This window comes from Emys orbicularis, chromosome 3 (assembly GCF_028017835.1).
Source record: "Emys orbicularis isolate rEmyOrb1 chromosome 3, rEmyOrb1.hap1, whole genome shotgun sequence".
Lineage (NCBI taxonomy): Eukaryota > Metazoa > Chordata > Testudines > Emydidae > Emys > Emys orbicularis.
Window position 1 is genome coordinate 113,388,555 of NC_088685.1, and position 13,384 is coordinate 113,401,938.

The 13,384-nt window shown below is 40.9% G+C and overlaps 1 protein-coding gene across 3 annotated transcripts in view; it reads left to right on the forward strand.

Annotated features, from left to right (window-relative positions):
• The window catches only part of GRM1 (glutamate metabotropic receptor 1), a 276,049-nt gene that overhangs the window by 172,633 nt on the left and 90,032 nt on the right, over positions 1-13,384 (forward strand). For all 3 annotated transcript variants that reach the window (XM_065400446.1, XM_065400447.1, XM_065400448.1), the window contains exon 3: positions 2,238-2,473. In XM_065400446.1, the coding sequence (XP_065256518.1) occupies positions 2,238-2,473 (236 nt within the window). The remainder of the gene's footprint in view (positions 1-2,237; positions 2,474-13,384) is intronic.

Consider the following 13,384-nt stretch of genomic DNA (forward strand, 5'->3'; position numbering starts at 1 on the left):
GGTTCCCCAGGTGGTAGCCTGGAACCCCACTCCTAACAGAGCAGCCAAGGATTCCCCTTCTCCCACTGACATTACTGAAAACAGGATTGGGCTCCCAAATTATCACAAGAATGGTTGCTAACAAAGCTTTGCTTGATGACAGCATATTCCTGCAAATGTAGCTGACATCTGGTTTCAGGTAGATTTAAATACATGGGGAATTTGAGGAGTGACAAGCCTTTGCTGGGCTAGAAGACACCACAGAAACATTAGACAGTCAACATTTCAAATCAAGGTAGCTCTTCCATCACCTATAACTCAAAGAATTTGACACACTGTCCTTTGCTTTCAGAGTGGAATTGGCAACATTTTCCAAGCCAAAGTTATATATAAATCTTCGTAAAGTTCTAAGTGACTTACTTTAATAAATCCTTTTGACTCCGTAATTATCCTACTTGACTCTACGGTTTGTTGAAAACCACAAACATGGTGACACATAATGAAGTAATTGTGCAACTAGGATGTAATTACTTATGCTGCAGGAGTGACTTTTTGTTTATTTTCCTACAAACTTTGGACCTCTCACTGTTTTTATAGGGCTAGATTGGTATTTGCACTATATGGACTATAAAAACCTCCTCCCACCCCCTTACACCTGTGCACGTGCTACTCAGTCCTTGGGTATAGGTGCTGAGGAGTAAGTGGGCACTGTGCCAGGGCTTTGGAGCTGTGCTCCGGCTCCGCTCCAGCTCCAGGCAAAAACCTTCAGCTCCACTGCTCCGGAGCTGCTCCATGCTCCAGCTCCGGGCTCTGCTCCAAAGCCCTGCACTGTGCACCCAGTTATTCCCCCAAGCAATCGGCTAAGGGGGGGGGGGGGGAGAATAGGAAGAGCCCTGGTTTCCTCCCCTCTCCAGAACTGCACAGCTGACATATTGCAGGGGGTATGATAGAGGTCTATGGAGCCACAGAAAGAGGAACTCCTGCCTTAAAATGTGTATCTCTGGTCAGTCTAAACACTCCACCTTGCTCAGGGCTCTGTGTAAGGTATAGTCTACTCCTTAGAATGGAGCCCATGTAAATGTATCTGTTGGGAGTTCTGCATAATCAGTGCAGATTCAGACTGGAAGGAGCCTATATTTTGGTGGCTATAGGCCAGATGTTCTTTTCTTAGTGGTCAGTCACATTGATTTTGTTGATCTCCTTGCTGCTGTTGCTGAAGCAAACAGATTAAATTCTTTCAGTGGCAGAGTGCTGCTGTTGTCATTCCAGATGGATGCAGCTAGTTCTTTAGATGTCAAAATAATCTATTTCTCTGGAGACATGACCATGCACATTAAAATTAAAGTGGGCTGACTTACATTTGAGCTTAAATTAAACCTAAGTACCCGTGTTCTAAGGGGAGTCAAAGAAGAATGGGAGGATGCAGCTAAATCAGTGAACTTGGAGTTAGTGAACTAACTTAAAAATCAGATGCTAAGCCAAGTGACCTCATTCAAAACCATTAAATTGACTCTTCATCAAGTAATATGGTCAGGGAAATATATTTTTTTCTCCTCAGGGTTTTAGGATTGTCTTTATTTTTAGCACTGTCAGTTTGGATTGACAGTAAAAATAAATAAAAGCCATTTGTTTGTAAAAAAAAAAAAAACATGTTTTCATAGATTTCCAGAAGGAGTAAAAACAGTGTGTGGCTTTCTTTTCAATTGATTCAGTTTTCCTATGCATTCTTCCTCCCCACTCTCTCTTCCACCCTGACGCATTTCTCAGTTTATGTTTAACTTGAATTATTCTGCTAGCTTCCAGAGCCGTGATTGCTGAGATCACAGCTATGTAGTGCTAAAGTCCCAGGGTTTTGAAAAATCATTATTATTCCATTGAGTTTAGACCCTTACAGAATAGAATTGAGCAATGCAGTATTCTCTCAATCACAAAAAATATAGCATCCCACATCCGAAGCATACCTAGACTATTTCAAGTGGGACAAAGAAATCTGTTTGAAGATAAATATCTCCCTTTTATTCCAAATGAGTTAATCAGCCCTCAGTCTGACAATAGTTAGACATTGCTAACCAGAGCAGTCACCTTAATTTTTCCAATTAGCTTTTCACTTCTATGCCTACATTTTTGACTCACTTGGAATGGGCTTTAGATATCTCCTTGACAGTATCTTTTCAAGGGTGTCAGCTTGGTTTTGTCTAGGTGCTCTTTCACACCAGATTCCTATATCTCTGTAATAATTTTTCCTTCCCTCTTTTCAGTGATGGCTGGGCAGACAGAGATGAAGTAATTGAAGGTTATGAACCTGAAGCAAATGGAGGTATCACTATCAAACTGCAATCCCCAGAGGTCTTGTCATTTGATGACTATTTTTTGAAGTTACGTTTGGACACCAACATCCGAAATCCCTGGTTTCCTGAATTCTGGCAGCACAGATTCCAGTGTCGTCTTCCAGGACACCCTCTCGAGAACCCCAACTTTCAAAAGAACTGCACCGGTAAAGAATTCAATATTTTTTTCATCTGGATCTATGTGGTTTGAGAAACCCATCTCTCCCTGATTTCTTAATGTGAAGTTAGTGCTGGTGAAAAATGCTCAACTCAGGGCTATGAGACCAAAACCCTCACTAACAGATCTGCCATTTGCATTGGCTATGCAAGCTCTCCCACTGCCTGTCAGTGTAACTCTGTCCTCTTGCAAACACACCTGTTTCTTCTGCATCGAACAACGATGCCATTAATGCCAAATGTGATGGAGTTCGTGATATGAATATCTGTCCAATACCAAATCATTTTGCATAGGCAACTGAATAGACATTGTATGGTAATGTATGCATATAGTTGTAGCTATGTTGGTCCTAGGTTATTAGAGAGACAAGGTGGGTGAGGTAATATCTTTTACTGGACCAACTTCTGTTGGTGAGAGAGACAAGCTTTGAAACCACACGGAGCTCTTCTTCAGGTCTGGAAAGGAACTCCCACCATCACAGCAAAATGCAGGGTGGAACAGATTGTTTAGCATAAGTAGTTAGCACATATTGTAAGGGACCATTCAAGGTAGAGTAGAGTTAACACCTCTGCAGTTTTAGGACAAAAAGAGGGGGTTAGTGGGTTACAGATTGTTGCAATAAGCCATAAATCCAGTGTGTCTGTTCACTCCATGATTTTTGGTATCTAGCACAGTAATGAATTTGAGCTCCCGGGCTCATCTTTTGAAAGTGTTGTGCAGGTTTCCTTTCAGGTTGAGGACCGATAGGTCAGATACAGAATGATCGCTTTGTAAAGAGTGTTCATCCACAAGTAATAGGGTGTTTTTGTCTTTCATCATTTTCCTGTGTGATTTCATTTGAGAGCACAGTGATTGTCTGGTTTCACCCACGTAGTTGTTGTTGGGGCATTTAGTGCACTGGATGAAGTACATGGATGCTACACATGTTGTGCTAGGCATGTGTAGCATCCATGGATCTTGAAAGGGGGTATTAATCATTGTAGCAGTGGAGATATGTCTGCAGGTTTTGCATCTGTTGTTCTGGCAGAGTCTGGTGCCACTTTTAGTTGGTGTGTCCTGGTCTGTGGGGAGCTTGCTTCTCATGATGAACTTGGAGAGGTTGGGGTGTTGTTTGCTGGCCAGAAGTGGGGGTTCAGGAAAGATATTTTTCCTGATGCGGTCCCTAGCAAGTATGGGCTGTAGTTGTTTGATGATGCCCCATATGGGTTCCAGTGTGGGGTGGTAGGGGACAACTAGGGGTATGCAGTCAGGGGGGGGTTCATTACTGAATTGAAGCAGGTTCTTTCGGGGTATTTGGGTGGCTTGTTCCATGATGCCATCTACTTCTCCGGTGGAGTGTCCTTGTTTGGTGAAGGCGGTTTTAAGTGTACTAAGGTGTATAGTCTAGACTTTCTCCTTGGAGCATATTCTGTGGTATCTGAATGCCTGGCTGTAGATAACAGATTTCTTGATATATTTGAGATGGTTACTGGATGGAGCTATTAAGGTAGGTGCGGTTTTCTGGTATATGGTTGTCTGTACGGTTCCATTTTTGAAGCTGACGTTGGTGTCCAGAAAGTTGATCCAAGCGTGGGAGTGTTCCAGAGAGAGTTATGTGATTGAAACCAGACAAGCACTATGCTCTTGAATGAACTCACACAGGAAAACTATAAAAGACAAAAACACACTATCACTTGTGGGGGGAACACTTTTCACAAAATGATCACTCTATATCAATCCTGAAAGGAAACCTGCACAACACTTTCAAAAGACGAGCCTGGGAGCTCACCTTCATTACTCTGCTAGAAACCAAAAATCATGGAGTGAACAGAGACAGAGGATTTATGGCTTATTACAATAATCTGTAACCCACTAACCCCCTCTTTTTGCCTATGACTGCTGATATGTTAATGGGCCACTCTACCTTGAATGGTTCCTTACAATATGTGCTAACTACTTATGTTAAGCAATCTGTTCCACCTTCCATTTGCTGTGATGCTGGGAGTGCCTTTCCCTTTGTGTGCCTGGGCAGCTTGTCTCTCTTACCAACAGAAGTTGGTCCAATAAAACCTTGTCTCTCATTGTATGGTAATGACTTTCAACTCCAGGCCTGGCCTGCATTTTAACTGCTGACATCGATCTTTTTATTTCTAAAACATTTCCATGGCTACCTAGGCATCCCTGCCCCTTGTTTAATAGAATAAGTAAATACAAACACAGTTTAATCAAATGTTAAAATAATGACATATTTTATAGTTGAAAAATCCTTCCACATGAATTCAAGCTTCTTTCTCTTATCTTACTTTTGTGCAATATTGCTAATCTTATTTTATACGTAGGTTTTCCTTCAGCTATCATTTCACTGTATGTATCCAGCTTTCTGTTAGTGCTATGCTGTGTTACTGAAATGAATTTCAAAGTTTCAGCAAAGTTTATTGGCTCAATTATTTCTATGCATATCAGGTAAAACTTGTTAAAGACACACTTTGTCATTTATAGCCTTTAACTAAGGTATACATTATCTGAGAAGCCTTTAACTTTAAATAACCAAGTCTTCACTGGGTAAATTATTATTCATTATTTGTATTATCATAGTGTCTAGGAGTCTCAGTCATGGACCAGGCCCCCATTGTGCTAACACAGAAAATAAAAGTCTCTGCCCCAAAGATCTTATAGTCTAAGTATAAGACAAAAGACAACAGATGGATACAGACAGACAGGAGAGCACAAGGAAACAGTGACACAGTATTTGTAGCATGACCAGCAGTGGTAAAAGAACATACTTGTATAAGAATTCTTTGTTAATTATTGAGTGAAACCAGTGTTTCTAAAAGTTCTCCAACTCAGTTTGACAGTTGGTTGTGGCTACTTTCTTCCCGAAGATAGCTAGACGGTAACTTTATTTAATCAAAGGTTTTATTATAGGTGGTGAGACAGGACAGTTGTAATCTTGTTTTATTGCCGATAAAGCTGCAGGATATCTTTAGGTTTTAAAAAAAGAGAGAGATTTAATCAAGTGTTTATCTATGATAAATCATAGGTGTAACTAGTGGAAGAAGCCATTGATTGCCAGATAACAGTCTCAGCTGTCGGTCTTTTATTACGCGTTTCTGGATCTGGAAGAAAGCAACTGCAAATTTCTGGCAACTCATATATGCCAATATAATTTCTTGTTGGACCTCAAAGATACAATCTCACAAAATAAATTTTAAGACCCACAAGATATCCCATTGATAAATAAAGCACTCATCAAATAAAGCATATGCAGCTATTACCTTTGTAAGCAGCATAGACATGCAGATATGTTAATATTATATCATGGAACAGCAAGTAGTATAGCTGGGTTCAGGGTCAATTTTTGTATTTATAACTTCCATGATGGGTTTTAACACTTAAAATATCAATGTATGGACTAAAATAATGTGCACTATCTAGGTAGCTCCACCACATTCAGCCTCCCCGGTTACAGAATTGAACCGCCAGAGCCATAATCTATGCTCTGACATTCAGTAGGCATATACCTGACCATACCTCAGTCTGAATTCAGTGAATGCTTTGAAATCCTATAAATCCAGTGGTTGGGAAAAGAAGTGCACAAAAATAAAAGGTATTGATTTTGGTTTTGTACGTAAGGCTTGTGGGCAGGCTATGCAACAGAGTAGTCAGCCTAGCTATGTCCCTTTTCACTAAATCAGCAAGGAAACCAGGTGACATAATCCAGGTAACTGATCTGAAGAGAAGGCTGATACAAGTGCCTTTACTCAGACTCTTACTTAGTCAGTTTTTCTTCCGTTGGATTGTGTTTTCCCCTTTTTATCTGACTCTTCTCTAATCTGATACTGAGATGGCCAGTTTTCAAGTTGTCATTAGCCCTTCTATCTAGGAGCAAAGGATGTCTGTAAGTTACTACCACAACAACAAGAAGAAAGATCAAATCTAGCTTCAGAACAGAGAGCCCTTTATGCACATAACATGTATCAGAAGGGTTTACTGAACAGGGACTCCGCTACCACCTCAGCACACACCCTACACCAGGACTTGTGAAAGGGAGTAAGGCTGTACTACACAGTTTCTGCTCTCCCGTAGCCAGGTAAGGGGCTTTCACAGCATGTTTACATGCTGTAGCGCCATACAGGGACCATAGTGGAAGGGAGAATCCATCCCCAAGTATCCAGATACTTTCATTAGCAACTCTAGCCACTAGGCACCTGGGTCCAACTCTGCCTGTGGAACCTGTGGTAGTTCCTGTTGGTGCCAGGGACATGTGGGAAGCTTGGAGCCAGCAGGGAGAGATAAGGTGGGGAGAGGGAGTGCTCTCCTGGGAGGGAGCACAGCCAGAATCCTTGTCCTGTTCTGCCCGGTGGGTTCTCTGGTCAGAACCTGCAGCAGGCTCCTCTCAACACCAGGGACTGGCAGAAGTCTTGAGCGAATGGTGAGGGATAAGGATTTTAGGTAGAGCGGGAGGGAGGGGGAAGCAGGGCTGGATGTGGGGCACAGAGGGAGGGGAGTGGGAGCAGGGCTGGATGTCATGTAGTAGACCTATTAAATTGGGGGCTACATCCAGCTCTGTCAAAAATTGGCTATGAGGGTGGGTGGTGCCTCCACATGGCCAGCTTGCCCTCTTAGATTTGAAGTGGCTCTAGCCATTCCCTCCAGCATGATATTTTCTGGGTCAGGCTGCTCAGGCAGTGGCTTCCAACTGGCCATCTTGCCCACTCAGAGCTGAAGCAGCTCCAGCTGCCCTTACACCCCTGCAACTGAAGGGTGTCTCCAATACCAGCTGCCTGGTGACACTACTGGCCTGTGCCGTCGGTCCCTGGTAGTTGATCAATCTCATAGAGACAAAGGGGAAAATCAACCCTGCCAGGAAGCAAACCTGTGGTTTCAGGAAGTGTATGTCACAGGCAGGGTATGGGTAGATAGGCCAAGTGGGTAAAGCCACAGTCAGCCCTAGTGTATAGGGCTGGAGCCAAGGGGCAGAGCTGGGGTTAGAAGTCAGGAACCAAAACAACAGAGAAGCCACCTGGGGATCCGCCTAATTGCACAGACAACATCTTGGTGCCCTCTCCATTGCTTAAGTAGTGCTTCTGGACCCAGGAGCACAGCCACTCAGGCCCTCTGTGGGCAGCCCAGCCTGTGGTGCTTGGCCTTACAAGGCTCACAGCTCATAGATCAGTGATCTGCCAGAGCTGTTGGGTGACAGTATGGATGCAGCAGATCCTCAGGGACTGGCAGCCCTAGCTTCTAGAGCTGTGACTCCTCGCAGCCTAGTTATTCCAGACCTAAGGTTTCACCTGCTATAGTATTATCATCTGTGAAATAAGGTGGAACAAATGCTATAATATTGTTTTTCCTTCTTGGTGGGAGTGAGGCACTCCAATATAAATGTTTCTTAGACTTTGGGAAGTAAATGTTAGTGATATCTGAGGAACTCTACATACTTAATAACACTTCAGAGAGCTGAATACTTGATTTGCTAATTTCTAGCAATCCATTCAAGCAGAAAGAGCTCACGTAAGGGTATTCTGCAGAGATGAAGGTGTTTCTGCTTGTGGGTAGAATATATATTACTCACCAGGCTGAGGGTAATTAACAAAAGATTTTTTTTTTACGTTGGCTCTCTTTTAAATATCGAGGGTACAAGTGAGGAGAAGGGGGTTTGTTTTTTTAAATGACTGTTAAATGGAGAGAATAATAGTAATAGTGGCAATGGGAAATAAACTGTAGTGAAGGTAATTATGTATCTTTTCTTGTTCTTATGATTTATAACTTAATTAAACCAATATTAGCCTATATTAAATGTAATTGTATTTCATTCCTGACTGTTCTTCAGGCTTTTACAGAATCAAAGAAATTTAATGTGGAAAAAGACCAATTAGGCTATCTAGTCCTTCCCTTGCCAATATCAGATTGTTCTCTGCTTTGTCCAATTTTTAAATGAGGCTTCCATCACTTTCTTCTTTAGTCCTTAGGATTGCCTGACCACACACTGATAATTATGAACTAATATTCAAATGTTTTGTGATATAAACCAATGGATTGAGATAAGACTATTTAATTCCTTGCACTCAGGATTCATAAGCAAGATTGAAACACAGATCTCCAGAGAGGCTACACTAATGAAATAACTTATTTTACTGTTCTCTTTCTATTCTATTTCCCACTGCTGTGATGACCTTCATTAAGCATCTGAAGTATTGCATTTTGTTAAGTATTTAAAATATAACACAACCAGACCATTTTTGACTTGTGTGTTCAACCCAGCAATCTCATATTGCATGATCACTGTGTAACCTTCATTACCATTGATACTGAGACCAACATTTTCCAACATGGATGTCTAAAATTAGGTTCCTAAATCTATGTTTAGGGACCTAAATAAAAGTGCCCTGATTTTCAGAGTTGCTGAATCTCCCAGAACTCCCACTGAGGTCAATAGGATCTGCAGCAGTTTACTTATTAATCAAGCCACCTAATTAGGTACCTAAATATGGATTTGGGTTCCTAATTTAGGCACCCAAGTTTGAAAATGTTGCCCTACATTTTGAAAGCTACAGCATGGTTACAGAACTCTGAGTCCTCTCCCCTTCAAATAAAACCTCAAATGTAATGTGAAAAGCATGACATTAATCAGTTCTAATTCAGTCTGTTTCTGGTTGATTTGTATATTATCACTGTGTTTTGTAGTAACACTTCTATCTGTATCTGGTATATATTGTTACTAATGTATAGTCATAATTAAAGCTGGGCAGATAGTGTAAAAATTGGCAGGCATTTATTTTATTTTTAAATGATTTCACTTTAACTATGTTTATGCAGTTAACAAGGCAATCTGTCCCCTTTAAGGGTCTATGGTCTGCCAGCCTTGTATCCAAGGGTTGGTCCATTTAAGAACAGTTGTTCTGAGTCTTTTAGTACCCTGGAAGGATCACAGGATCAAGCGCCATGTGACTGATTATATGAGCAAGGCAAGAAATACGAAGGTCGGGTCTGTTTCTCAGTCAAGGATGGAGATGGGAAAGACCTGGTGTGGGTCTCATCACAATGGCCGGGCTCTGGAGTGGAGCCAATGGGACCCCCTTCCCAGAGGGAGTAGGGCAGGATCCCATTAAGTGTCTGGTGGAGTAAAACCAATGGGGGACTTGTGAGAGGCACAGGAAAAGCACGATAGTCCAGAGAGTCTCCATATGGAGGTCTGTTATCATAAGAAGCCCTCAAACCAGGAGTAGCTATGGAGTCCTGGGTAAGAGGCCAAATGAACTAGGGAAACCAAGATACCAGGGTGTCTTGGAAAGGCTAAAAGGACATGGGTAATCCTGCTGTAAGGGTGAAGAATTGAATACATTTATGTCTAATAAACAGCCCCAAGAAAGGGAAACATGAACGACAACACATGGAGTGAGAGTTAATTGGAGAGTCACAGGGAAAACTGAGGCTGAAGTGACGGTGATTCCATAGTGTGGTGTGGCTTGTGCTGACTATAGCCACCAACAACCCCATTTGTGTTCTTTTTTGTGAATCTTCTAGTAAAATTGCTTCACTAACACCAATACTTCTGAAAAGTGATTGTGAAGCTCGACTAGCCAAATTTTTGTCAAAAGTGAATTTTAAATCAGAAAACTAAATAATAATTGTGACCGAATGCCCCCATGTAGTCACACCCTACACACTATTGTAATAAAATGACACAACTCCTCACTGGTCCAGATTGCACCCCAGAATGTCATCATAATGTGGATTTCAAATATTACATTCCAATTTCAAAATGTATGTTCTTGCTGATTAGGTTTAAAAGTTATCTAGGTAGGGAACAGAGAAAACATCAGATGACATGATATTGCTGAACAGAGGATGAACTGCACATTTCAAATTCAAATATGTACTGATTAGTAATGATCTGAAGATCAAGAATTATTTGCTGAAAAAATTAAGTAATAATTTCAAATAATGAATAGCACACTTCCAATCTTTGCAGACTGTTTTGCACACAGAGCAATTTATAAGAAAAATTAGTCAATTATTTGTCCCATTCTAGTGTTAATAATTTTTATTTGTCTCTGTGGAAGGGACTGGAATCAGTTTGGTTTGTCTTCTGTGCCACCTGTTTCTAGAATACACGTCATCTAATGTTTATTAGCTAGTCTTAGCTTTCCCAGTTGCTTAAATTACGATAACAAATTTTTAACTGTAAACTTTTGCCATTTTGATGGATTCCCAAGATTAGAGTTGGTAGTGGATTTTTGCTGCTTTCTGATTTTGTTTCTGCCATTTGATTTGAATATATCCATTAATTACAACTGGATATTTGACCTGAGGTAACAGGCCATGGGCATTTGGTATTAGCTTCTTAAACAATCCCATCCATTTTCCAATGGGTAATCACAATATTTCATCCTCTGTGTTTCAATAGGCCAGCAGGAAGCAGGTTCTTAACTATCTATACAGCTTCCTCAGCTAGTTTATAAGATACAAGATAGTGTGGTCTGAAATTATTTGCCCCAGGTTTTCAGCAAACACAGTTGGCTTGTGCATTACTACAGTTGGATTTACATTGGTACTAATCACTCACGGGTGCAACTGTGAAAATGTTGGCAAATATATATAAACTGACATTTCTTTGCAAACTGCTGGGACATGCTACTAGTTTATGGTGGACTGTTGTTTATAAGTTTGTCTCAGATGCCAGGACATGGAAATTGATTTTCTCCAAATAATGACCATCTCTCTTCTGTTGTTTTCTAGTCAATTAATCTCAAAGTATAGCAATTAGAATAGTCAGCCAGAATTGGGTAATCAATAAGCCTTAAAAGTTAAGAAATCACCTCCTACCCTTGCCAAATTTGTTCTGGAATGTTGTACAGGTGTTTGGTGTTCTGTGACTCACATTTGTCACATCTATCACTCTTTGAGACTATAGCTGTGGAGCCTGTATTCATACTTTGCAAAAAATAGTATGTCTTTGTTTGGTCTTTTCTATGCCAAGATGCACACTGTATGTCTAATATTTCTACCAATACTTATGTTTCTGTTTGTTTTTTTAATGTATTGCAGTTATTTTATCATGATTGCGTCATTTTGATGCTAGACACTTTTGAAGTTATGAGTAATCTTTCTTCCAGCCTTGTAAAACATATAATTGTGGATCTGCAAGACCAGGGGCCTGCTGAGGAATTTAAATTTGACTGCTTTTTGGGAGGCATGTGAAACAAACACATATTATATGCATTAAACCATATCAACACACGCACATACACCATATGCATAGAAATAAACAGCAGTACACTCACCATTTCAACAAAATCACACTGGAAGGAATTATAAATGTGTAGGGCCAATTTCCATAACTTACATATGGGCCTGTAATGAGGTGACATGGAGCTGCACCTCCCTAAAGGTGGCTTGGGAGAGGATTGTGCTGGAGGAGACATAATCCCTCCTGGAGCTCCCTGACATGGAGGAGCCAGTCTTTGGATGGTGCATTATACTCCCCTTTCTGAGCCCTAATCAGCCATGCTGGCCAGTTCAGGGGGGAGGGGCAGGACCCTGGCCACACATCCCTCTCAACTCCATTTGTAGTGAATTGCACCCTTGGGGGATTGCAGTGGTGCATGGGATTTTCATAGGTGGAGACATCAAGGAAAGGATCATTGTGCCCTCCTGCAGAGGCACAGGGCACAGTCTCACTGCATCTGATTAATTAGTGAGTCAGCAGCTTCTGACACCAACTCCCCTCATGGATGTTTCAGCTTTACTTGTGGCACTGTTGTACTGTGTATGCAAGTCTAATTTTGCAGAACCTTTGCCACTAAGCTCTTAAATCCATAACGTGCTCCATCATTGGAAAATTTTAAATCAAGATTGAATTAGAGCATGTCTTTCCCGAATTAATTCCTCTTTGGATGTTTTTCTGAAAGTCCCATTGCCAGTGTTACAGACTTCAAATTGATGCTTACATAACATGATATGGGGGATTGAGAGAGTACATTTAAATATTTTTTTCACTGCTTCTGTGACCCAGTGAGAGAGAACTCTGCTTGCACTTAAATCTGTTTTTCCTCCCTTTGATAACTAAAGGATAATGTGGAGATCCTGAAAGAACCTGCCAAGGGTTTTTGAGGACACTTTTGGTGCCCAGCTGTGTAAGTTTGTCTAAAATGGATATCAAGCTCATTACTTTTAGGCATCAGTCATCTGTTGCAAATGTATACAGATGAAGCAAATATGGTATTTCCTGAAGGTTAAGTACATATTTTTGGTAAGAGTCAGAGTTACACTCTGATCTGCTTTAAACACTGAATTTATCATCGAGGAGAAGGAGGAGGAGAGAGAAAGTGTAGTTAAGAAGTAAAAAACCCCTAAATTCAAGCAACTGAATCCAGGAAATAGAAGAGCTATTAGGTATTCATTCAACTTTGCTAGTAAAAATAATATATACTCTAGCATGTATAAATATCTTAGGTAACTTCTATTTGAGGAGGTTTAATTAAAAGACCTGCATGTGAATTGCTTCTTGTTTTCTTTGAAGCTTAGTTTTAAAAAAAGACAGTATTATAATCGTGGTTAAATGGCAACATTTCCCAATAGTTTCTATACAGTTATCTGAGAGTACCTAATTTTTCTTCATACTTAGAATAGAAAATATCAAGAGTGTCACTACTACTACTTCTTCTTCCCCTTTCCCAGCTAACTGAGATTGGGTTGCTGGATCAGTCTTTTCCAGGCTCACTCCTCATCCACGCCATCCTCCTTTACACCATCTAATCCACTGTTTTCTTTGGCATCCTCTTGATCTCTGCCCATAAACTCTAGTCTCAAATGCCTCCCTAACAGGATTCACTTCATCTACCCTTCCTACATGCCCATAGCATCTCAGCCTCCTCTCGGCAGCTTCTCTCTAAACCACAGACACAGGTCTCACTCC